Source organism: Bos taurus, chromosome 5 (assembly GCF_002263795.3).
Source record: "Bos taurus isolate L1 Dominette 01449 registration number 42190680 breed Hereford chromosome 5, ARS-UCD2.0, whole genome shotgun sequence".
In the NCBI taxonomy this organism is placed as follows: domain Eukaryota; kingdom Metazoa; phylum Chordata; class Mammalia; order Artiodactyla; family Bovidae; genus Bos; species Bos taurus.
This window is the reverse complement of record NC_037332.1, coordinates 108,853,230-108,878,675: the sequence shown is the minus strand read 5'-3', so window position 1 is coordinate 108,878,675 and position 25,446 is coordinate 108,853,230. Positions and strand designations below refer to the sequence as shown.

General features: G+C 52.3%; 1 protein-coding gene across 4 annotated transcripts; it reads left to right on the top strand.

Moving 5' to 3' along the window:
- Positions 1–25,446, top strand: ADA2 (adenosine deaminase 2). Of its 4 annotated transcripts, none has more exons than XM_059887143.1 (10): positions 1–63; positions 2,601–2,927; positions 4,462–4,687; positions 6,008–6,218; positions 16,190–16,317; positions 17,597–17,687; positions 18,402–18,510; positions 21,224–21,381; positions 21,825–22,027; positions 24,434–25,446. In XM_059887143.1, exons 1-10 carry the CDS (start codon positions 9–11, stop codon positions 24,492–24,494), a joined length of 1,569 nt encoding a protein of 522 aa, XP_059743126.1. In that variant the 5' UTR covers positions 1–8; the 3' UTR covers positions 24,495–25,446. The 4 variants fall into 4 exon arrangements, with proteins under 4 accessions (XP_059743126.1, XP_024848535.1, XP_024848536.1 ...); XM_024992767.2 differs by lacking the exon at positions 24,434–25,446 and adding an exon at positions 22,231–22,949; XM_024992768.2 differs by lacking the exon at positions 24,434–25,446 and adding an exon at positions 22,231–22,949 and having other exon boundaries at positions 1–307.

Genomic DNA, 25,446 nt, shown 5'->3' with positions numbered 1-25,446 from the left:
AGCTTCCGATGGGCCTTTGTGGGGACGGAGCCCGCAGTCACTTGTCTCTGGAGCTGTCCCGAGGTAACTGGGGTCCCTTGGGTGGAGCCTGGGGCCGAGGCGTGTAGGTGGTTGGAGGCACTAGGGACTCATCTGGGTGGGGGTCTGCCCTTGGGGTGATACTAGGGGTGGGAGGGGCAGGGCAGCTGGGGTTGTGCCACTTGCCAAGGCCCCAGTTCGTGACTCAGGCTCACAGATGCACAAGTTCCTTTCTTAGTCTGTGAACAAGCTGTTTTTGTAGCATTTTTCTGCGACTTCTTCTAAAAGTGTAAGTGCCAGGCCCCAGAGGGAGGAGGTGAGTGAGCACCTGGACGGGATGACTTCTCGTCCTGCTCCGTTGGGCTGCTCCTGACCAGCGCTGGACACACTTCCGTCTGGCCGGCTGGGAGGAGCCCTGGGTGCCGGCCACATGGATGCTGTGGGGTCCGTGGGGAGGATGGAGTGGGAGGTTTGGGGGTGGTGGCTCCTGTTTAATGTCACTGGGGGAGAGGAGATGAGGGGTGGGATCCTGGGTGGAGGACGTGGGTGGAATAAGACAGCTCTGTGATGGGGAGGGGTGTGTGAGGGGCAGCGTCACTGTCCCCTGCCTGGAGACTTCAGGTTCGGCAAACACTGTTATCTGGGGAGAGATCTGAGGACCTAGTGAAGAAGCAGGGATTTTCCCAAAGCTCTGCTCTCAGACTTGAGGTCCAGCCCTGCCGCGCTGGAGTCTGATTAACCACTGAATAAACACCTACAATAATTGAAAGCCGGCCCCGGAAAGGATCTTGGACAAGGTGTCCTGATGATGACCAAACTTTTAATTTAAAAAAAAAATTATTTAATTAATTTATTTGTCTGGCTACATCTGGTCATAGTTGCAGCACCCGGGATCTTTATTGCTGCATTTAACTCTCAGTTCTTTAGTTGCAGCACGCAAACTCTCAATTGCAGCCTGTGGTATCTAGTTCCCTGACCAGGGATTGAACCCAGGCCCCCTGCATGGGGAGCATGGCTTCTTATAAGTGTTTTATTCCACCTGAACAAGGTTGACACACGATTCCCACTTTGAGAAGCACTGGTTTCACCAAGTTCACCCTTGCTGCAAGTGAGGAGACAGGCCCGCAGACATGAAGCGATGAGCCCGACGTCTCACCAGGATGTGCTCATTTGGGGCTGGGCCTGGGGTCTCCTCATTTACAGCCTTGATACTTCCTGGGAGAAAGGAGCATACCCTCAAGTGTGCATTAGGAATTTCACATTTATGTGGTTCCAGGAGTCAGCCCAGCTCAGGGGCTGCAGGCAGACCTGACCGGGGAGCTCCCTGATTCTGCCCACAAGCCCCCGCTCACTGGCCACCCTGGCCAGCTGCTCTTTGGGAGCTGCCAGAAGCTTCAGCGCTCAGTTTCTGAGATATCGCTGTTGAGTGACTGTGCTGCGTGCTCAGCAAGTCTAGCGCTCCCAGCGGGGCAGATCTTCACTTCTGGAATGATTTCTTTTTTTTTAAATATTTTTTCAAGGTCTTTATTGAATTTGTTACAATACTCTTTCTGTTGTATGTTTTGGGTTTTTGGCTGTGTGGTGGCATGTGGGATCTGAGCTCCCCGACCAGAGACTGAACCTGCAACCCCTGCACTGGGAAGCGAAGACTTAACCATTAGGCTGCCAGGCGAGCCCCTGGGACAGTTTCTTATATTATTTATTCCCCTTTCCCTCCCATCTATTCTTTCTTTTTCCTTCTGAAATGTCTGTTTTTTGGGGTGTTGGGTTTCCTGAACCCAATATTCTCCTCCTTTTCTTTGCTCCTGTTTTATCCTGCTTTTTAAAATCTTCTCTTCAGTTTCATCTTTTAATATTGCTGGTAAACGCTTTACATTTCAGCACTCACGCTTTTAACTTCTGAAAGCTCTTTCCTGTTTTGTGTATTTTTCACACTGTGCTTTGCCTGTTTCATAGACGCATGCTTCCTCGTTCTTGTAAGGAGGTTAATTGTGGTTCTTCTGGACTTCCTTTCATTTTTCTGTGCTAGTTCCTTCTCCGTGCTATTTTTTGAGTTCCTTTCTCATGTTGTGGGCTTTCTTCATAAGCCTCGCGACCTTCTGCTCTCTGGTTATTAAGTGAAAGTCACTCAGTCGTGTCCGACTCTTTGCGACCCCATGGACTGTACATTACATGGAATTCTCCAGGCCAGAATACTGGAGTGGGCTACTCTTCCCTTCTCCAGGGGATCTTCCTGACCCAGGGATCGAACCAGGGTCTCCTGCATTGCAGGCAGACTCTACCAGCTGAGCCACCAGGGTTATATTTGAAAGTAAAACCCAAACAGTCTATGGTGTCTTCCTCTGAATGTGAGCAGGGCTTGTTAAGGATAAGCTCCCATCTGGGAGCGTCATGACAAGTGTTTGTGTGGGGATACTGTCCTTGTCTGTCTTCACGGGTCTCTTCTCTGGGGTCTCGGAGAAGAGTTTTTTGTAAGCTGCCTCCTGGTAATCTACTGAACCTCCTCTGGCTTAAACACTTAGATCTGTAGTTTCCTGCCCCCTCCCCACTCAAGTCTACAGCTGAGTGATCTCCTCTTCCAGGCATCCTAGCATCAATGTCGGGGCGGCTGGCCCCGCCCTCCCTGCTGCTGGCCCTGGTCGTGTCTTCTTTCTGCCCGGCCACGTCCAGGTCTGGAGATGAAACACGAAACCAGCTGTTGACGAGAGAGAAGATGATGCGGGTTGGGGGGCAGTTGGTGCTCACATGGGAGGAGGAGCTGGCCAACCAGAGGCTCAGGGCTCTCAAGGAGGCTGAGATGCATGAGGCCCTGAGTACGGGGAACATCCTGCCCAGCATGCACTTCTTCCAGGCCAAGAGCCTCATTGAGAAAAGCGAGGTGTTTAACATCCTGAAGAAGATGCCTAAAGGTAAGGGCCTGGAAGGGAGGGTTCTGGGGCCCTGGGGTCTTGGAGGAACTAAATTGCAGCTGGCGGTTTCTCTTCTAGTGGAGCGCAAACTCCATGGGGGCCCTGTGTGCTCCTTCTCGCTGGTGGACAGTGGCCGGGGGTCCACATGGCTTCTGTCCACCCTGGAAACCAAAATCCCGGCTCTGAGGGGACTCAATGTCAGACAGGGAGGGGGTCTGGGTGTCACCGGGCATCCCTGGTGGGCCTGCAAGTTGTCCCCCACAAGAACCTCATCCTTCCTTTCATATGCTCTTCTAGCCTTTCCAGGGGCCAAGTTACCGAACAGGATACATCCTAGACAAACACCTTTCTCGTAGTTCATTGCAACCACCCACTGGGAAAAAATGCACAACCTGAGAGTTGTAGTTAAGTTTTATTTGGGGCAAAATGAAGACTATAGCATCTCAGATAATTCTGAGAAACTGCTCCAAAGAGGTGGTGGTGGGGGAGGGGGGAGGTTAGTCCATATGCGATTTTGGTGAAGGGGAGTTCCTGCAATCAAGCACACATTTTTTACAGGTTTCTGCTAGTCGTGTGTAGATCACTGCTAGTCACGAGGAGCGGATGTCACCATGAAGGATTTCAGTGCTTTTCTAGATATGAGGAGATGCAAGAAGTGGGTTCATAAGCTCATCTCCTGAAAATATCCAACTATCAGAAAACTGTCCAGCCAGTTTTGCCTAGAGCACAGAGGGCCTCTTTTCTGCTCCTCACCCTGAACTCCTTTCAGGGGTGTTGAAGGCCAACAGCTGCAGCAGCGTATAATTTAATCCTTGTAGCAGACACGACTGAAATGACTTAGCAGCAGCAGCAGAGGTAGATGGCAAGTGCCAATTTGTAGCTGAGACTACTACAGAAATGCGTCGTCACTATGAACAGTAAAACGCACACATAAATGGCAGTTTGCAGCTTGTAAGGACTTCTCTGTACTTTTTTTTTTTTTGTATTGTAGAGATTAAAAAATGTAAAAACTGTGAGGTCGGTAAGGTCGCCTCACTGTTTAGGGAGGGAACACGGCAGAGCTCATACAGTGTGACGGCTGTCATGGGGTGAGCGTCAAGACCAGAGAGCAGAGGAGGTAGACACTGAGCCTCGAGTTGGGGTGAGGTCTGAAAGAAGCTGCTCGATGCTGGCAGGAAGCAGGGAGCCGGCAGGCAGCAGATGGGGTGATGGGGAATCGGATGGGGGAATTGAGGGTCCTGGGCAGACAGGCCAGGGGGCAGGTGGGGCTCCTCTTCTTAAACCCCCTCACATAGCGCTGGGCCACTTGAGGACTTGTTTGGAGGTCAGGCTCCTGACAGGAGCTGGAAGCCAGTCTTCTAACTCCGAGCCTGCCTGCTGCCTCCTGAATGAGACCACCCAGGGCCCCTCCTGGTGAGGGAGGGAATCAGGGAACCAGGAGGCTGTGGCCAGCTCTGAGCTGCAGAGGGAAAGGGCCCTGGGTTCCCAGGAACTTCACCCCGTAGAAACCCAGCCCACCCACTCTCTCCCTCAGGGGCCGCCCTTCACGTCCATGACTTCAGCATCACCAGCCCGGACTGGCTGGTGAAAAATGCCACGTACAGGCCCCACTGCTATTTTTGCTTCACCCGGAGGGGGACCCCGCAGTTCAGATTTGCTCATCTGACTACCCCCACCCCGAAGCCAGCAGAATGTCCCCAGTGGGTTTTGCTGGAGAAGTTTCGGAAGGGGCTGCGCAACGTCTCGGAGTTTGACAACAGGTGGGTGTTCATTTGCGAAGAGCTTGTCTAGCACCCGCACAGGTGGGGGTGGCGTGCAGTGTCTCTGTGCTATGGACCTTTCTAGAAACACCTGACCTTAAAAAAATCAGGAGTCTTTTTCTCTTAACTGTATGGGATACTTTGCTTCACTACAGCGTTCCACGCCTTTCCCATCCAAGGCAAGCTCCTGGTACGTGTAGACCTGATTTGGTCAGCAACACTGCTGCTGTGTCTGGACTCTCAGCAAGGGTAGAGACAAGTAAATTCCCCATTCCCAGAGCCGAGAGGGTCCCAGGCGGACGAGATAGCCTGAAAACATAAGGAGCATCTTCCTAACAGACATATAAAGAATTACTATAATAAATGTTCTAATCAGAGAACCATCTACAGAGGGCTTTCTGGAACTGTTTCCTTTATGAGTAAGATAATGCTGCTCAGCCTGGGCGAGGAGGCTGCCCAAGGCCACACAGCCGATGAACAAATGGCTGAACAGGGAAGTAACCCGAGCCTTGGGCTGCCAAGTCCACAGTCATTTCCATCAGACCCCGGGGGTGAGCTTACTGGGGCCACCCCAGTGGGATGCCAGTGACAGTGACTTAAAGGGGAGAAATGTATTTTCTCACAGTTCTTGGAGCTGAAACTCTGAGATCAAGGTGTGGGCAGGTTTCTCTGAGGCCTCTGTCCTGGGCTGGTGGCCAGCCGTCTTCTCACTCTCTCTGCAACCCTAGGGTCTAGGATGCTGGCCCTGTTCATGCAGGTCTCTGCCTTTGGCACTGGTGGTCTAGTCACACAGTCGTGTCCGACTGTGCAACCCCATGGACTCCAGCCCGCCAGGCTCCTCTGTCCATGGGATTCTCTGGGCAAGAATACTGGAGTGGGTTGCCATTTCCTTCTCCAGGGGATCTTCCCGACCCAGCGATCAAACCCTCGACTCCCGTGTCTCCTAGATTGGCAGGCAGATTCTTTACCACTGAGCCGCCTGGGAAGCCACCACCACCACCTCCTGAAAGGCCCCATCTCCAAACACAGTTACACTGGGGATTAGGGTTCAACATACGAATTTGGGGGATGCAATTCAGTGCGCAACACCCTCGAAGGAGAGCTTGACCTGGGATGTTCGTTCTTTGGGGTCAGCCTGGCTAAGAGGCGGAAAGCAACAGGTTGGGCCTGGCTGGGGGTGTGTGTCCTGCCTGCTGTCTCCTGGGGAGCAAGTGCAGGTCCTGGGGTGGGGGGCCTCCATTAGGGTGCCGGGGCAAGGGTCTTGCAGGGCCGGGGTGATGGCCTGTGGCACGCCTACACCCACCCTCTGTGTCCTGACAGCCTGCTGAGAAATCTCACTCTGATGACCGAGAACCCCCACGTGACTTACGCAGACCAGGATGCGATCTGGGCCAAGTTCGAGACCATCTTCTTCGTGCTGGGGGGCCTGGTGAGCTACGCACCGGTGTTCCGGGACTACCTGTCCCAGGGCCTGGAGGAGTTCTACCAGGACAACGTGCTCTACCTGGAGATCAGAGCCTCGCTGCACCCGGTGAGCCACCTCTGCTCACCTTTGCTTGGGCCAAGCTCTGCTGTCACCCTGCAGAGTGACAGTGTGACACTGGCTCCCCACCCTGGTGCCCCGCAGCACCAAGCACCGGCTTCACCCCCAGGGGTCTGGTGCCTGACCAGGGGCCGTGTGAGTGTGGAGCCCTGGAACGCGCTGGGCTGGCCCTCACTGCCCGTCACCTCCCTTCCCCCGTGACCCTCACAGACACTCGGGGCCTGGTGCCTGGACACCTACCCCTGGACTCTGGGCAGTGCCTCGAGCCTGGATGTCCTCGACCGTCTGCTTTCTTGTCAAAGCGTGCTGCAAGATGATGACCTCAGTGCAGGGACGCTGAGCCATCTGGTACACGGGTCTGGTTGCGTGTAGAGTGGGGGCTGGGAAGTCCCTGGGGGTTGGTCTCTTCTGTGGGCAATAAAGATGTCTGATTTGACTTTGAGGAAGGAAGGTCAAAGGGAAAGGAACGGAAAAGATTAAGAGAAGCCCCAAAACATCCCAAAGTGTTAAAGTATTAAAAAAAAAATTCGCTGAGTAGGACCTTGCATGTTGGCCAGTGGAAAAGGGTGACAGTCTCAGGTACACGAGCTGGGCCGACCTCAGCTTTGCGGGGGGGTCTTGGACTCCAGGCTGGGGGCAGGGTGGGCATCCCATGAGGAGCCCAGGGAAGCCAAGTACAGCCACGAGAATGCTCCTGGTGGGTCTTTGAAGAGGACTTCTGGGGGCAGGCGGGGTTGGGGTGTCCTGGGTTCTGACTGACTCCCTCCGGGGGACTCAGGAGTGTGAACGCTTTATATGCAGGGGAGAGCCGCCCCTCAAGCTGTCCCTCGGCCTGTGGGTTATTTTGAGCAGAAATAGTCAAGGCCCATAGGACTCAGGAAGAGCCTTTGACCTTCCCCCTAAGTAAAAAACAGCACTTTTATTTATTTACCTATTTTTGGTTGCGCTGGGTCTTCACTGCTGGCCGGGTTTTTCTCCCGTTGCGGTGAACAGAAGCCATTTTTCATTGTGGCGTGAGGGCTTTTCACTGCGGCGGCTTCTCTTGTTGTGGACACAGGCTGTAGGTGTGCAGGTGTCAGCGGCTGGGGCTCCTGGGCTCTAGAGCAGAGGCTCAGTAGTTGTGATGGATGGACTTGGTTGCTTCACGGCATGTGGAATCTTCCCAGACCAGGGAAGAGAGACCCATGTCTTCTGCGCTGGCAAGAAGAGTCTTATCCACTGCACCACCAGGGGGGTCCTCCTCTAAGTTCTTAAAGAACCTAGGTGAAGGGCCCATGCCCAGAATAGAGCTGTCACCAGTCTCTGCAGAGAATACGGCAGGTGTGGTACAGAGACTTCAGGGCCTGAGACCAGAGTCTTCTCTGTCTCTTGTCCCTGCGGGCCCAGAAAACGTGTGTTCACCAAACACTTGCTGTTTATCACCCCTTCTTCCCCTTTGAAGTCCCAAACCCCCACCCCCAACACCTTCTTTGTCTTGAGCTGAAGACGATATTTAAGGCGAGGGCTTCAGCCATTTGGGTGAGTGGCTCCCTCTTCCTGGGTCTCTCCCACATACTGCTACTGCTAAGTATGCAGTATGAACTGCTACTGCTAAGTCACTTCAGTCGTGTCCGACTCTGTGCGACCCCATAGATGGCCTCCTACCAGGCTCCTCTGTCTCTGGGATTCTCCAGGCAAGAACACTGGAGTGGGTTGCCATTTCCTTCTCCAATGCATGAAAGTGAAAAGTGAAAGTGAAGTCGCTCAGTCGTGTCCGACTCTTAGCGACCTCATGGACTGCAGCCTACCAGGCTCCTCTGTCTATGGGATTTTCCAGGCAAGAGTACTGGAGTGGGGTGCCATTGCCTTCTCCGGGTGTTATGAAGCTTGTGCTTAATTTTCTCCTGTTAATCTGTCTTATGTCAGCTTAATTCTTAGACCAGCCAGAAGAACCTAGAGGGGTAGAGGGAAATGCCACCCCCGCTCCCCATCTACCCCACCCCCCGCCAGTCCCCACCCCCATGTGCCCTCCACCCTCCACCCTCCTTGACAGCTGGCCAGTTGCCTAGGTGGCCCCAGGCTGCCAGTTCAGAAACCCTGGCAGAAGGTGAGAACCCTTATCCATCAGTCAGTCCCCGGATCTCTGTCTGCAGGGCTTTTGGAAGCAGGAGTGCTAAGAGTCTTTTTTCTTGTTTCTAAAATTAGGTCAGCAGGAGAAAATATTTGTGGAGCTGGTTCCTGGGGCTCAGAGCCTCTGGGCCCGTGAAGTTGGTAGAGCTTTGGGCTTGTTAATCCTTTTCCTCCCAGAGATGGTGTCTGTTTTCCTGTGTCTCTGTCTGTTGTGTCATAAGGAGGAAAACCTTTGTCAGGATGCCTTTTCCTTTTTTCTCATTCTGTTTTGAGAGTTTAGCCTCAGGACCAGTGAGAAAATTCGCCCTGGTCCTGCCATCCAGAAGGTGCAGGCACCAGGGCATTTGGTGGCCAGTCGGATCCAGTGGGATTCTGGGCTGTCACTGCTGGTGGGAAGCACATAATCGTGCCGGCTCCCAGGAGGGTTTATCACAAGGGGTCTCCATCCACGTGGGACTCTGTCATCTCAGCCTTCACTACAGCCTTTGCTTTCTCAGACCATCTTCGGGGAGTGAACTCTCTGGATCTGGTGCAGCCGTGTTCTTTGCCCTCTCCTGTGAAAGCTCTTGGTCACGGCTAAGCCACAGAAAGCCTGATTGGTGTGTGTTGGTGTTAAGATCCTACTGTCCATGGTGGACACTTTGAACTGGAAAAACTTCTAAATTGGTAGATTTTTTAGCAACCTCTCTTTGTAAACACCTGTCTTATTGGTACCAATGTTAAGACCAAAAGGTGGATACAAAGAAATGTAACCTTAACTCAAACAAACAGAATGGTTTGAGAAGCAGAATGGAATGGGTCTTTCAGATGCTGATAAAGACGTTCTGTTAATTAGCAAGCCAGTGGGAAGAAGGGCCCTCGAGAAAGCAAAGGGGAAGAGGGGAGCTGTTATGAACTCTTCCCAACAAGGTGGAGAATTGTAAAGGGTCACGGGGGTAGGGGACCACAGGACTGGTCACAGCAGCTTGGGAAACTTCAGATGGTTGTTAAGAAATGGGATGAGAACAGTGGACATTGATGGGATTAAAACAGGTTTTGATACAGCACTCCCTAGGTTGGGCAGGCTAAAGGGACCTTCTACCAGTTTCCCCAACATGAAAGGGCCCCAAACAAGTCCTCCCCACTCTTTACCCCAGTTTGGAGAAGTTTAAAAGCCAGAATGCAGAGATGATAGCCAGTAAGCTGACCCGTGATCACCAGGGGCAACAGGCTGTTTAACCAAGTTAAAGATTGACAGGAAGGCTTGGGTCTCTGGGCTGGATCCCTGGCTAGGGACCTAAAGCCTTTTGCAAAGACTAGTGGAAGGAAGTTCCCCCAGCTCCTCAAAGCTGGGGCCCCATGAGTTGTGGCACCAAAGCCACTAGTGGAGCTGACTAGGGGTGTGAGGGTAGACAAGGTTATAAAGGTCAGAATGTTGGAGCGAGTGTTTGATGGGAACGGCTGTGATGTCCAGCTGACAGTTTCCAGACTGTCTGCCCGTTCCTCCAAATTACTGAGTAAACCAAGGGCTCGGGGACTGACTCCAAGGGCAGTATTTCGGTTTTGTTACCAAATGAGTCTTTGTAGGCTCAGAAATTCTACTGTTTGTACACCCAGAAGTAAAAGGGCTGCAGAGACTGACACACATTGACCAAAGTGACAAGTGACAGATGTATACATAAGAAAGTCAGAATACGGTTTTCGGAGAAAATTGTCAATTAGACCAGACACGTAGGCTTCCTGATTGGTAAATTCTCTCTTGAAGGCAAATCTGTTTCTTTTAAATTGAAATACAGTTGATTTACAGTGTTGTTCTGGTCTCTGTTGTACAGTGAAGTGACAGCATTTTACACACATACAATCTTTTTAAAATACTCATTTCCACCATAGTTTATCCTAGGAGATTGAATATAGTTCCCCGTGCTATACAGTAGGATCTTGTTTATGCATCCTATATATAATAGTTTACATCTGCTAAACCCAAAGTCCCAGCCCTTTGCTCTTCTTCCCAACCCTCCTTAGCAACCACAAGTCTGATCTCTACGTCTGTGAGTCTGGTTTAGCTTTGTAGATAGTTCATTTGCGTCATATTTTAGATTCTACATCTAAGTGGTATCATCTGATATGTCTCTTTCTGACTCACTTCACTTAGTATGATAATCTCTAGTTATATCCATGTGCTGCAAATGGCATTATTTCATTCTTTTTAACAGCTGAGCAATATTCCATTGTATGTATACACCACATCTTTATCCATTCATCTGTCTATGGGCATTTAGGTTTCTTTCAATCTGGGCAATTGTAAATAATGCTGCTATGAACATAAGGGTGTATGTATGTTTCCGAATTCATTTTGTCTGGATATATGCCCAGGAGTGGGATTGCAGGATCATATGGTAGCTCTATGTTCAGTGTTTTGAGGAACCTCCATGCTGTTCTCCATAGTGGCTGTACCAACTTACATTCCCACCAATAGTGTAGGAATATTCCCTTTTCTCCATGTCCTCTCCAGCGTTTATTATTTGTAGACTTTTTAATGACAGCCTTTCTGACTGGTGTGAGGTGATACCTCACTGTGGTTTTCATTTGCATTTCTCTAATAACGAGTGATGTTGAGCATCTTTTCATGTGCCTACTGACCATTTGTATGTCTTCTTTGGGGAAATGTCTATTAAGGTCATCTGCTTATTTTTCTATAGTTTTTTTCTTGCTGGATTGTATGAGCCGTTTGCATATTTTGGAAATTAAACCCTTGTCTATTGCATCGTTTGCAAATATTTTCTCCCATTCCATAGGTTGTCTTTTCATTTTTTTTAATGGTTTCCTTTGCTGTGAAAACCTTGTAAGTTTGATTAGGTACTATTTGTTTATTTTTATTTCTATTGCCTTGGGTTGAAGGCAAATCTTTTTAAACTTTTTAAATTTATTTTTGGCTATGCTAAGTCTTTGTTGCCACAAGTGGGCTTTCTCTAGGTGTGGTGAGCAGTTGCTACCTTCTAATTTGCAACGCAAGCGCCTCTCATCATGGTGGGTTCTCTTATTGCAGAGCACGACCTCTAGAGTTTGGGCCCAGTAGCTGTGGCATAGGGCTTAGTTGCCCCATGGAGCATGAAATCTTCCCAGACCAGGGATCGAACCCGTGTCCCCTGCACTGACAGGCGGATTCTCAACTACTAGACCACCAGGGAAGTCTGAAGGCAAATCTTAATTTCTACTGAAGCCAAACTGTCTGATATTTTTCTCCTTCAGAATGTGATACATTTTTAAATCCTGGGTGGAATCCCTAAAGGGACTCTATTGCCCTAGTGTGACTGGCTGAGTTGGCAGGCCCTGTCGTGGAGGCTGATCCTGCCCTGAGAACCAGTCATTCCAGAGTCAGGGCCCCTCCCCCCACCCCGCCCCCCGCCCCCCGGCCCGAGCTCCAGGTCTCTACCTCCTGTGCATCCTGGACTGGCCCCCTTTCCCTTGAATATGTTCATCCTCCTCCAGGCCATCCCAGGTGAGGGTGGGCATCTCTACCAGAATCTGGTGTTTGTTCGATGGTTTAATGCTGAGTAGACTTTTGTTCCTATTTCTGATTCTTGGGAAGTGGGAGTGGGACTGACCTTGCCCCCAGGAGAACCTTTGCTAGCCTTGTGAGCAGTCAATAAGTACAAATGCTCCTTTCAACAGAAAAGAGAGGGTCCAGTCCACCTTCCACTAGAAGAATTTTGGAAAGAGGTGAGCTGGCCTGTGCAGGGCGGAGGACAGGGCAGCTCCCAGAGCCATCATGCCCAGTGTGCCCTGAAACCCCATCTCTTCCCCTAGCCCCAGCTCCCCACCTCCAGTCCACCTCCTCCGGAGTCTGGCTTAAGCCCCGCCTCCCCCTCCCTCTTCCTGGAACTGGCTTCCTCCCAGCTCTGGATCCCCAGTTAGACTATGAGTCACTCCAGACCACCTCCCCGACCCAGGTCCTCCAGAAGCCCCAGGAGTGGTCATCACACTCAGGAGTGGTGGGTGTATATGGGACTAATCTGGAGGTGCTCTTTGGTCCCTGACCTCCCAGGCTCCCAAATCTGAGGTCTTGAGTGGGGCCAGGAAGCAGCCCATTTAACTAGCCAGCCACCCCAGCCCCCACCCTGAGGTTCTGATTCAAGCTCTCCGACCCAGACCACACTTTGAGACCTTTTCCGAGCGCTTCATCTGCACTGTCTTATCTGAGCCCTTACTGCCGTGGGAATGAGGTGGGGAAGGGTCGAGGGGCCTGGCCCAGGCCAAACGGGCAGTGAGCAGGGACTAGGCTTTGAGACTTGCGGGTCCACACGGCATCTCAAGAGGCGCTCCCTGAGGGGGTCCGGCCTGGGGGTCCCTTCCTGTGGTCACATCCTGCCGGCTTTCTCAGAGTAGGGACTGGGAGGGAGGCCTCCACACAGGGAGGGGCCTTGGGCCCCGGGGGGAGGGGAAGAGCGGAGAGATGGCGGGGAGAGAGGGTCTGAGCCTGTGGAGGGCATCAGGGGAAGTTGCTGAGGAATTGCATGGAGGGTCGGCTTCCTCACCCCCTCCCCCTCTTGCCACGCCCCCTGGGGACAACTGGCTCCAGGGTATCCCCTGAGGAGCCGCCCAGCTCCCCTCTCTCCCAACCCCCTCCGGACCCAGCCAGGATTCCTAGAAGGTGGAGGCCCAGGGGCATGGGATCTACTCATGGTTCTGGCCTGACCCCAGAACAAAGGCCCCTTGCTGTGGAGACTCTCGGGCTGACGCCCCCATTCCCCAGAGTAGGGGAGCCATCAGCACATTGCCACCCCAGACATCTGCCCTGGAATTCTCTGCTGAGCCCCGGCCTCCCCTCCCTGCTCGTGGGGCTAACTCAGGGCCTGGGACGAGGTTTGATGGACCAGGCCGCCGGCCCAGCCTCCTATTGTGTCACTAATGCTCCATCACAAAGGCCACTCGTCCTTAGCAACAGTTGCTAGGCGGGTCTGATCTCCCTGGGCCCCATCCCCGCCCCCACGGCCGGAATTGGAGGCTCCGACTGGATCGGGCCAGCCTTCTGAGCCGAGCTCCCAGGGGTTTATCCTCGGCCCTGACCCGTGGGCGGTCTTGCGGTTGAGGGGACAGGCCTGGGAGCCCAGGATGGTCATTCCCAGATGGCTTGGATGCTGTCAGCAGTGTGACCAGTGATCCTAGCGCTCCCCCTATCCACCCCCTGGGTTTTGTCCTGGATTCTCAGCAGACTCCTTCCCTAGGAACTCCACCTGGCTTTTGCTGTAGTGACGGTATTTCATGTCACTGCTGCTGCTCTGGGGAATCCTGAGGGCAGCACCTTCTATGATGTTATTCTGTGACTGTGCTCCTCACAAGACTGTGAAACCTAGAGGCCCATGATACAGGAGAATCACCTGGACAAGGTTTTAAAAAACCAGCTTCTACCCCAGGGAATCTGATTTAATTAACCTAGGGTAGGACTCAGGCATTTTCTTCTCCCTGGGTGGCTGGAGACTTTGAGACCACCCCCCACCATGCCTCCAAGTAAACTCTGCCACCCCAACCCCCCACTCCAGCCTGGGAGCAGGTGCGAGTTTCTTATCCTTTCTAAACCTCAAAATCCTCATCTCTAAAACGTTTACTAGGGGAGTGTGTGTACTAAGTCTCTGCAGTCGTGTCCAACTCTTTGCAACTCCACGGACTGTAGCCAGCTAGGCTCCTCTGTCCATGGGATTCTCCGGCAAGAATACTGGAGTGTGTTGTCATTTCCTCCTCTAGAAGATCTTCCGGACCCTAGGGATTCAAATTTTCGATCCCTTCTGATCCCTAGAGCCTGTGCTCTGCAACAAGAGAAGCCACCACCATGAGAAGCCCACGTACCGCAACTAGAGAGTAACTCCCACTCTCAGCAACTAGAGAAATGCCCGCGCAGCAACAAAGACCCAGCACCGCCAGAAATAAATAAATAAATACCATTTCTTGTAGTGACCATGTTTTATGCCATTGCTGAATTCTAGGGATTGAATTTGGATCTCCTGCATTGCAGGCAGATTCTTTACCGCCTGAGCCAGCAGGGTTCTTGGTCTCTAGAATGAGACCCAGCTGACAGTGACAGGCAAAACTCCATCGGTGCTTGTATAGTCAGGCTCTCCAGGTGAAAGTTGCCTGTGTCTCTAGTCAGAACCTCTGGGCCCCAGTTTCTGGTTTGACACAAATGGACTGTGTGACCTTGAGCAACTCTGACCCCAAATGTCCCTTTGTTCCTTCAGCTTCATATTCTCTAATTCCATGATCTCATAGATGATAGAAATTCGTAATCTTACACTGGTTTATGAAAGTTGTATGTAGTTTGAATAACTTCTCCATAAATTTACAGTTCCTCAATTAAACTATAGTTAAGGCTTGAGATAATCTGAATTGAATCCAATGTGTGTTTTGTTTTTTTTTTTGATGTAGACCATTTTTTAAAGTTTTAATTGAATTTGTTTCAACATTGCTTTTGTTTTATGTTTTGGTTTGGTTTTGGGGCCACAAGGCACGTGCGATCTTAGTTCCCTGACCAGGGATCCGTCATCCCTTCACACTCTGCATTGGAAGACGAAGTCTTAACCACTAGGCTGCCAGGAAAGTCCCAGAGGCCAATATTTTTCTTTTTTTAACCCTTTTACTAAATCACTTCAAGAAATTGTATTTATTTATTTAGTTTTGGCGATGCTGGGTCTTTGTTGCAGGGCCTTTCTCTATTTGCTGAGAGTGGGAGTTACTCTCTAGTTGCGGTACGTGGGCTTCTCATTGCGGTGGCTTCTCTTGTTGCAGAGCACAGGCTCTAGGCATTCGGGCTTCAGGAGTCGTGGCACACGGGCTTAGTCACTCCACAGTGTTCTGTTCTTGGGGACTGCAAATTCAACTTGCAAAAGGATAGGCATAGCAATTTTATTGGATGTTAATGTTTTAACTGTGTGCATGGACACCTTCATGGAAAAGAAGTGAAGACCCAAAGAAGTGGGTAGACCAGGTTCTCATATACTATTTTAACAAACGGTGATAAATTGTGGAGAAGCAGTAAGACGAAGGAAAGGGGGTTTGGCTTCTAGGAGCAGGAACTTGTGGGATGGTCAGTGTATGGGGGAATTGATAGAAGATAGGGGCTATTTAGTCAGGTTTGTTTGTTCAGACCCAGCTTGGTGCCTGGTTTCTGTCTCTGCTGGTAAGGGTGGGTGTCTCTCCTCCTGGAATAGGAGCTGGAAAGCGGTGCCTTCTGGACAGAAACATACGTCTTGCTCTGTGGCAGACGGGCGGGCACAGAGATCTGTTTGCCTTTGTGCTTCTTATTTGCCTTTAGCTCAAAATAGTCCTGCAAAAAGTGACAGGTTTGGGGGTGGCACATTCTGATACCCTTCAGGACCCCCAGAGATGGAGAAGCAAAAAGCCTGCTCTTCTCCACTGTGTTTTTTTTTACTCTGTCAAACCTACTGTGCATTCCTGGATCTTCCCACTCTGCCTCTGGCCATGTCACCTTGGTGTCCCTAAGTGGCTTGGCTACTTCAGGATCCCCCGCCTGGGGGTGGGAGAGTAGGGAGATGAAGAGGGTCCTCGGATCACTCTTTCTGGCTGGCATCCTGTCCTCAGCTGGTCTGCTGCTCATTTGCTGCACAAATACTTCCTGAGTACTGACTGCTTGCCAGACACTGTTCTGGGTGGAAGGACCCAGGCCTGAATGAGAAACAGACATCCCAGCCTCACAGCACCAAGAGCATCATCCCGTTCAGGGCTGGGACTTCTGGTCAACCTCAGAGGCCGTCAACCTCACAGGCCGCCAACCAGGCTTTGGAGATTGTTGGCAGTTGGGAATGGAGTTCTGCCTTACTCACCTCTGACATCTGGCTGGGACCCTGCTTCCCTCACAGGTGTATGAACTGGATGGGACGATCTACAGTCAAGAGTGGTTGGTGAGGACTTACGAAGAAGTGGCTCATAATTTTGCAAAAACGCATCCTGGGTTTATTGGAATCAAACTCATTTTTTCGGATCACAGGTAAGAGTGAGTGAAGCTGAGCCTGAAGGAACTGGGAAGACAGGCTGTGGGCAGAGCCATGGGGATGGGAGGGGATGGGACAGGAGAAGAAAGGGGTGAGGCGGGGCAGGGAGGCTGTGGCCAAGGGCAGAGACCCCCCCCCGGCTCAGGATCCAAGCACCATGGGCTCCATGTGCCATGGAATTCCAGGATGTGACCCACCCTGGCCTGGGTGGTTAGTTATGGGGTTAGTGTTTTTCCCTGCATGTTCTGATGGTTTTGTTTCAATCTGTGGCCGGGTCCTGCCTCACAGCAGCCCCATCTGTATGGAATACTCACTGCGAAGACAGACCCACCCTTGCTCCAAGCAAATGCAGAAAGCCTATAGGAATTCACCTGACTTTACCAAGGAAGGGTCTCCCTCTTGCTGAGGGGCAGTCAGTCTGGATAGACTGTGCCATGTCCAGCTAGAGGGCTGGGGAGGGGCAGCCGCCCCACCTGCTAAGCCATGGAAGGTGGGAGGGCAATCAGACCTCCCTGGAGCCCCTCCCCTCCCGCTGAGACCTGGGGCCGCTGGAGCTGGGGGGCCAGGGTGGATTGGCAGTAGTGGACGTGAAGGCTCCTTGGGGGCTAGTGGCAGGAGCTCCAGGGCAGGGCTACAGTGCCAGCTGCTGCGGGTGCAGGGAGGGACGGCCAGGTGTGGGGGTGCAGAGCTAGGGATCAGAGTGGGTGGGCCAACACCTTCCCTCATCATGGCCTGTACCTTTTCTCTTGGTGCTCCTATGGCGATGCTCTTGCCTGGTCCGTGCCCTGGGCTGGTAAGGAGAGAGCTTTGGGGGAGAGGAGGCAGCCTGGTCATCTGGTTTCCAGAGCACTCTGGCCTTTTTGACTGAATCAGGGGCCAGGCCCATGTGCCCCACAGGGACTGGGTGTCCGTGGCATTTTACAGGTGCCCAGAGAGCAGAGAGCTGGATGCTTCCAGGACCATCTCTCAGGGACACAGGGTAGGTTTCGATCATGGCCACTTTTCTTCATCCAAATGCAGACAAGTAAAACTTGTCCTGTGGGCCCCTATCCCGCTGGCTTTCCAGAGACTTAGGTCCCTCTGGAGCAGCCAGACTCCTCGACAGGAATGGATTTGGGCAAAATTTCTGTGTTTAAGAGGGACTCAGCAGCCTGGATGGAGTAGGGTTATGTGCAGTTGTGCCGAGGGTTTGAGACGTGGCAGCTGGGAGCCCTGGATGTGGTTGATCATCCACGTGGGAGCTGATGCCCGTGCTTCTCTCTGTCTCTCCCGCAGAACCAAAAACGAGTCCCTCATCAAGAAATCCATCCAGACAGCCATGGATCTTCGAGTCAAGTTCCCTGGGATAGTGGCGGGGTTTGACCTGGTAATGGGCACAGCGTGAAGCCCCCAGGGAAGGGCTGGGAGGCACCATTGAGACCCTCCCTTGGGGTCTTGGGTGGTGAAGGGAGAGCAGAAGAGGTCAGAAGAAGGCTGGAAAGGGTAGTTCCCGAACAGGAAGGGCCACGAGGAAGGGCTGTCCCCACTCCCTGATCTCCACACTGGGCATGACACCTGGATCTTCAACCCGCAGCCCAGTGCGGGTGTCTGGAAGCTGAGGTGTGGCTGGGTGATTCCAGCACATCCTTGGGTGGTGTTGCTCTCCTCCCACTCCCCCCTCCCCTAAATAACAGCCGGGCCATACTTCCAGGTCACAATTTCTTAAATCTCATGAAGAAGCTAAGTTAGTATAACCAGCTGGATACACCTGACCCCCCTTCCGGAATCTGCACATCTTACCCAAGAGAACTCACGCTCTTGCTCTCAGACCCACTGGGGCCCCGGAGTGGATCTCATGGGCTTATTTTCTCTGGACCAGGGTGTCCTCCTGGGGTCCTTGGGGGCTGCTCACAGGATCTAGCCTCCCCCAAATAAGGCAGGTGGTTATATCAGGGCCACACAGCTCTCTTTTCTTCCCCAGTCCTGCTACTGGTCTCTACAGCTGTGACAGAGGCCTTGGCAGTGGTGGCAGGTCCCGGGCACTCCAGCAAGGTGAGGCAGGGGGCCGGCAGGCACCCCACGTGCCCGCTCTGTCCTGCAGGTGGGGCGCGAGGACACGGGCTACACCCTGTATGACTACAGGGAGGCTTTGATGATTCCAGCCTCGCGGGGTGTTCACCTGCCTTACTTCTTCCACGCAGGAGAGACTGGTGAGCTTGTGACACCGTTGGGCACAGGGCTGATGGGCAGGGCCCCCTCAACATCTCTGGGGCCGCAGATAGGACCCCAGCCGGTAGAGTGACAGCCCCACGGTGGCTCACGGCGCGTGTCCGCTTCACGCACATTGTTGAGTCTATGCTGATAGCAGTGCCCAGAGAAGGGGGCATGGTGGTGCTGGGGCAGCTGTGCTTCACACACCTTACCTGTGGCTCTCACCTGGTCCTGCCAGGAGGGCACCCCACCCCAATCTCCAGGCAAGGAACCCGAGGCTCCAGCCAAACAGGGTGACTGGTCAACCAGAAGGAGCTGGGAACCCTTTCTGATGATGTCAATTTCATAACGAGCAAACCTTGCTTTCCAGGTGGACTCATGTGTAAAGTCACACCCTGGGAGGTTGGGGGAGAGGGACCAGTAGGCCAGTTCTGTGACTGGGAGGCACTGTACCCCCCCACCAGGCTGGGTGGGGAGTGCTGTCGACTCCCACCAGGCTGAGGGGAGTCTGCCTGTCCACGTCCATCAGGCTGAGGTGGGGGACCTTAGTCTGCACCCACCAGGATGAGGGGGCCCAGCTCTGCTCAAGCAGCGCGGCTAGGTCTCTGCCCCTCAAAGCTCTGTCCGTGGGCTCACTGGTCATTGCTCAGCCTCCAGATGCTCCTCAAAACATGTAAACCCTCAGCAGAAGCAGCAGGTCACAGCTGCAACGTCACATCTCGGGGAAGATTTGGGGGGCTTAGACCTGCTGCACCCCACCCCTCAGAGCATCCGCGGCTCCGGCCACCTGAGAGGACCAAGGAGCCAAGGGCAGAGTCAGGATTTCACAGCCAGGCTGAAACCTGGCATCTCACACGGGCTCCAAAGCAAGGGTTCCCGCGCATTTATCACTTTTTTCTGGACATTTTAAGTCCATTTGGAGCCAATTTAGATCAAAGCTATTCTAGGAGATGTAAAGAAGGGTTTGTGGGGGATGGGAAGCTGGGATGGGTCAGGGCAGGGCAGGGGACGTGGCAGTTATTAGCCTTGAAGGCCCTGAGGTTTGGTTGGGAAACCATAGTCATCTCTGAAACAAACTCAATGCCATGACATGGTCCTAGGAGAAGATTTTGCCAGGACTTGAATATTTAATGGGCTTCCCAGGAGGCTCCAATACTTTGGCTGTCTGATGTGAAGAGTGGACTCATTGGAAAAGACCCTGATGCTGGGAAAGATTGAGGGTAGGAAGAGAAGGGGATGACAGAGGATGAGATTGTTGGATGGCATCACTGACTCAATGGACATGAGTTTGAGCAAAGTCCAGGAGATAGTGAAGGACAGGGAAGCCTGGCATGCTGCAGTCCATGGAGGTTGCAAAGAGTCGGACACAACTGAGCAACTGAACAAAATCCAGGTGGCTTAGTAGGTAAAAAATCCACCTGCAATGCAGGAGAACTAGTGTTCGATTCCTGGGTAGGGAAGATCCCCTAGAGGAAGGCATGGCAGCCCACTCCGGTATTCTTGCCTGGAGAATCCCACGGACAGAGGAGCCTGGTAGGCTACAGTCCATGAGGTTGCAAAGAGTCAGACATGACTGAAGTGACCTAGCGTGCACCTTAAAAAAAAAAAAAAAAAAAAAAGGAAAACATCTTTGAAAAGAAACTGCTAGGAAACCAGTGAAAATTCTTCTAAAGCACATGCTCTTACCAGCATTGGGAATTCTTGGGCTTCGTTCCCAAGAGAAACATGGAATTTTCACATTTCACATGTGGGGCAGTTAGGATGCTTTCGGCGCCCACACACCCTGTAGGCCCTGCTTTCAGGTCTGCTGTGATCGTTCACCGTAATCAACCTTGCTGTCCTCCTGGGCCTGGGATCTCTCCCCATTCAGTCACAGATAGTGAAGTCACATCCGGGTGTGACCACATCCAGTGAAGCCAAAAAACAGCTGTTTCCTCCAGGGCAACTCCCTGAATGAGGGGGCGGGAGCTGCAGGGGCCCTCCACCCCACCCCAGGCTGCTGGGAAGGCTGGCAGAGTCAGAACGGTCTTCTCACCTCTAACCAGGAGGCCCTGCCAGCGGGAAGGTCCCGTGGGGTGGCTGGTTCCTGCTGGCCGTGGCTACCTTGCCCTGGGTTGTCCCAGGAGTTTTGTTAAAGATGGAAATTAAAGTGAGTGCAGATAAGGCAAATCGTTACAATGACAGAGTCTGCAGCACACTGTAAAGATCTTACACATAAAATTCCAAGAAAACCCTTTCTAGAAACAAACATAAGATGGAAAGAAAGAATCTGGGGAAAACAGGGGCAGGGAATTCCCGGGTGGTCCAGTGGCTGGGGGGTATGTGCTTCCACTGCAGGTTTGATCCTTGATCAGGGAACGGAGATCCCACGTGCCACCTGGTTCGGCCGAAAAAAAAAAAAGAATACAGACTATGGGTTGAGCAGACCAAGACTTGAAACCCACTTTTTCTGCTCTGTACGTGAGGACCTTCCCTTAGCCTATAAAGCCTGTGTGGGTTTCCGCTTCCTCACCCGTTACACACATACACACACACATAGGTACACACAGGTGGGCCGTACGCCCTCCTGCAGTGTTGTCAAAAGGAAAAGTGTGTGCACGTTTGTGTTAATGTTCATTTCTCTTCCTTTTCATGCCTGGGAACTCTGGAGCCTTCACCTGCCAAAGGTCTGGGGTCCTATCCATCCTACTGAAGACCCCTCTCTATTCCCAGATTGGGAGGGAACTTCCGTAGACAGAAATCTTCTGGATGCTGTGATACTGAACTCGACCCGGATCGGCCATGGGTTTGCTTTGAGCAAGCACCCGGCGGTCTTGGCTGAAGCCTGGAAGAAGGACATCCCCATCGAAGTCTGTCCCATCTCTAACCAGGTACCGGCCTCCCCAGCCTCCCTCCCTGTGGTTGCTCCATGACTCAGTGTCCTTCCGCTCTCTCTCTCTCACTAGCATTCATGAAGTTATTTAGGAATGGCCTTTGCCTAAACTGTTCCCAGTAACGAGGGTCCCCAGTGGGACAGGACCGTGGGTGAAGCTGTAGACAGAGCTAACGGGGCCCTGGGGGGCACGCAGCAGGGAATGTGGGATCCCCCACTGCCACATGGCTCCTCAGGGCTCTGTGCTTGGGACAGAGGCTCAAGCTGGCCCAGGGGAGACCAGATGTTTGAATAGGACTGGCTCTTCCTGCATCAGGACTTTGCCCAGAGCTGTCCTGATGGTTGGAACAGCCACAGGGAGAGAAGGGCCTGATCCTGCTCACGGTCTCACCTCCCTCATGACGATTCCTCAAGGATCCAGGCTTGTCTGTGCCCGAGCAGGTCCTGAAGCTGGTGTCCGACCTGAGAAACCACCCCGCCGCTGTCATGATGGCCGCCGGGTACCCCATGGTGATCAGCTCAGACGACCCTGCGGCCTTTGGGGCCAGAGGCCTGTCCTACGATTTCTACGAGGCCTTCATGGGCATCGGCGGGATGTCGGCTGACCTGAGGACGCTCAAACAGCTGGCCATCAACTCCATCAGGTGAGTCTGCTGTGTGGTCCACTCCACCGCCGCCTGAGTCCGCCGCTCTGAGGTGTGAGCAGAGGTCCAGAAGGTTCCTGTGAGCTTCTCTGCCTCTTATGGCGTTACTGCTCTTGGACTGGGGACATTGGAGCCCTGCTAACACCCTAGGTCCCCTCCCACCCCCTCCCCAGGCTGACCTGGGCATCCTGCCCCCGTCACAGGTACAGCACCCTGTCGGAGACCAAGAAGAAGTCTGCCATGGAGACCTGGGAGGAGAGGTGGCAGAAGTTTGTAGCTGGGCTGGCCAGGGGCCCCAGGTGAGGGGACGGCTGTCTGTCACCCTCCACCTCTGCTTCCCTCCTCCCAATGGTCCAGAATCCAGGGAAGTCACCTCTGTTTGTCCATCAGGCCGCTGTGATTCTGGCCTGACTCACATGAGCCCCTAACTTATCTCCGTCTTCTCTTTGCTCTCTCCAGTTCATTTTCCCCAGAGCAGTGACTGTTTTAAGTTAAATTAAACCAGGGTACTCCACTGTGACAATTCAGAGCACTTAGAACTCGCCCCCCCCAAGCCCCCACCAGGCTCCCAGCATGAACAGGGGTCCCTCCCATGTCATCCCACCCCAGGCGCCCAAGCACACTGGCCTCTGGCCTTGGGCCCCTCCTGGCTCTCTCTGCTGGGAATGCTGTTTCTCCCCACTTCCGTCTGCTGCCTCCTGTCACCCTCAGGCTAGTCTCAGAAAGACTTGTCCCTTGGGGCACCTTGCTCGCTCCCTCCTGACTTCACCCGATGTGTCATTATGGATTTATTTCTGTGCGGCCTCCCTCCCCCAGACCTTCAGCTGCACAGGCACTCATGGCCAGTTCACGTCCACTGCAAGCCAGGAACCTAGACTGCCCCTTGCCCGGTCGGCCCTCAATAAACATTGTTTTGCAAGAATGCCTGTGCCCTGTCGTGCTGAGCTGGGTCAGTTCCGTCTCCCAGCCCGGCCCTTGGGAGAAAGAGGGCAAGGAGCCAGACTGGCTTTGCTGGGCCCTGGGTATGAAGGAGAACCAATGGGCCCAGCGATGTGAGTCTTCTTCTTATCCCCCGTCCCCTGCATGGAGCCTGCAGGACCTCCCCCTGGGCTCGGGCTCCTGATGCTGGACAGCCTGTGGACTGGGGTCCTCAACCACAGGCTGGTTCCCAGAGGGAGTCAGATATTCTCGAAAACCTTTTGATTCACAGCCTTCACCAGTCCCACGGTGGGGCATACAGGTCCCAGTTCAGCTGACTTTGATTCAGTGAATGGTGACAACAGAACACAGCAGAATGGGCTTCGGTAGCACGTTGCCATGGTCACGGGGGTCTCCTAGGAGTGTAGGGTCTCTGATTTGGGAAAACAAACCAGCTGTGGTGCCTTCATTCCTGTTAAACAGGCAGAGTCCAAGCAGAGAACCAGAAACACCAGTAGGGCCAGACCTGAACTCACCAGGTTGCTGCTGGCAGAGAAGGGAAAGCTGGTTTCACACACCTCCTGGCACTTCCTGAGGGGCCCTGACATGCTGATCTTCTAATATGTGTTAATTGAATTCTTATAAACAAAATCAAGGTGCACAGTGGGAGGGGGGCTTGCTGTTTCAGGAAATCTGTAGCAGAAGCTCCTGTTTACAAAACACCTTTTTCTGATTTGAACTCCAGGAGTCTATATTTCTTAGACTGAGGTCAAATTCCTTTTTTAAACTCTTTTATTATCATTTTGGCTACCCTGGGTCAAATCTCTCTAGGCTGAACACTCTCAGTTTCAAGAGGACAGGGTAGGGACCCTGCCTTCTGATGGAAGATGGTCCAGGTCATGTTAGTGAAGGACACGAAAGGTGACATAGAAAATGTCTGAAGATAAAAACATCACATAGTGATTTTTCTGGTTCTATCATTTCTTCTATATTTATTAGCTGCCATTCTTCTGTAAGAAGGACTTTTTCTCATTGATCGATTGATTACCAGTATGGCTCATGGATTCTGGCTATCAGTGGATTATAATCTATGACTATTGTTATTTATTTTGATGCCCAACTTTTGTAGACGTGGCCATGGGAACTCTGTTAAGCTGGCTCCTGAGACTCTTGGATAAATTCCTATTATTCTTTGAGCACTTATTTGCTTTCTGACACAACAAAATGTTTTAGGTTCATTTTACACTTTCCATGTCTGTGGCTGAAGATCAACCATTTCTCCAAAGAGCTCTGGTTCTTTTTCATAGAGAATAATATTTAGAAGCCTTGATCTGGGCATTAGATGTTCCTGTTGCTAGTGATGTGTGTAAAAATAATCAGAAATATATAAATACAATTTATATATGTATGTGTGTATTTAGTCACTTAGTCGTGTCCAACTCTTTGGGACCCCATGGACTGTAGCCCACTAGGTTCTTCCGTCCACAGGATTTCCCAGGCAAGAATACTGGAGTGGATTGCCAATTGCTTCTTCAGGGGATCTTCCTGACCCAGGGATCAAACTCGTGTCTCCTGTGTCTTCAAGATTGCAGGCAGATTCTTTACTCACTGAGCCGTTGAAGAAGCCCAATTTATATATGTTAGAATGCAATATATATTTAGACACATACATTTTATGTTTCCAAATTTATCTGAGTTAAAAAAAAAACCATGGGTCTATATCCACATCTCCAATTCTATTGAAGACCATAGGGTTGATTCCAGCCTCAGCCCTCCCATATGCCTGTTCCCCACCAGTGAGAACCTGGCACCCACGACCTCCAAGGCATCTGCAAGGCATCTTGATACTTGCTGATGCCCTTGTTTGCGGTCCATCTTGGACCTCCACTGCAGCCTTTTCCACTGGCCCTTCCCACTGGTCCCAAATGCCTCCAGGGAAGGGAGAGGACAAGGGAAATGTTTGGAAGAAGAGAAATCCATGGGCTTTCAGTGTTCAGGAGTGACTTAACATGGGAACAGATTTACTGGTGTTACTGAAGCTCTGTCTCAGGGGCATTGACCCCCTTGTAAGAGAAACTGTGTATTAGTGATTTTAAATCTTCTCTAAGAGGGACCTTCAAACTCGTCGTGAAGCCTCAGGGGCCCCAGTCCAGGTGGGCTTTCATCCGGGACGAGGCAGATGCAGAGCTGAGATAAGTTACAGTGAGGTCAGCCCTCCAGCCTGGAAGGGAGCCTGAGGCTCTCAAACGACCCTCTACGGTTGGGAGGCACTGCCAGGAACTTCCTCAGGAAGACCTGCCTGTTGAGTTTTTACAGCTCACTGTAAAATAGGTGGCTCACCCACCTGGAACAGATCCCCAAATGTCCCCTTCCCCAGATGAGGTGCTTGAATGACTGATATGAGCCATGCCCCTTGCAAGGCTGGACCCCTTGAGGTCTGGCTATGTGTAGATGCATCTGTTGGTGGAATTAAATCAGACTGCTGGATTAGAAATGTTATT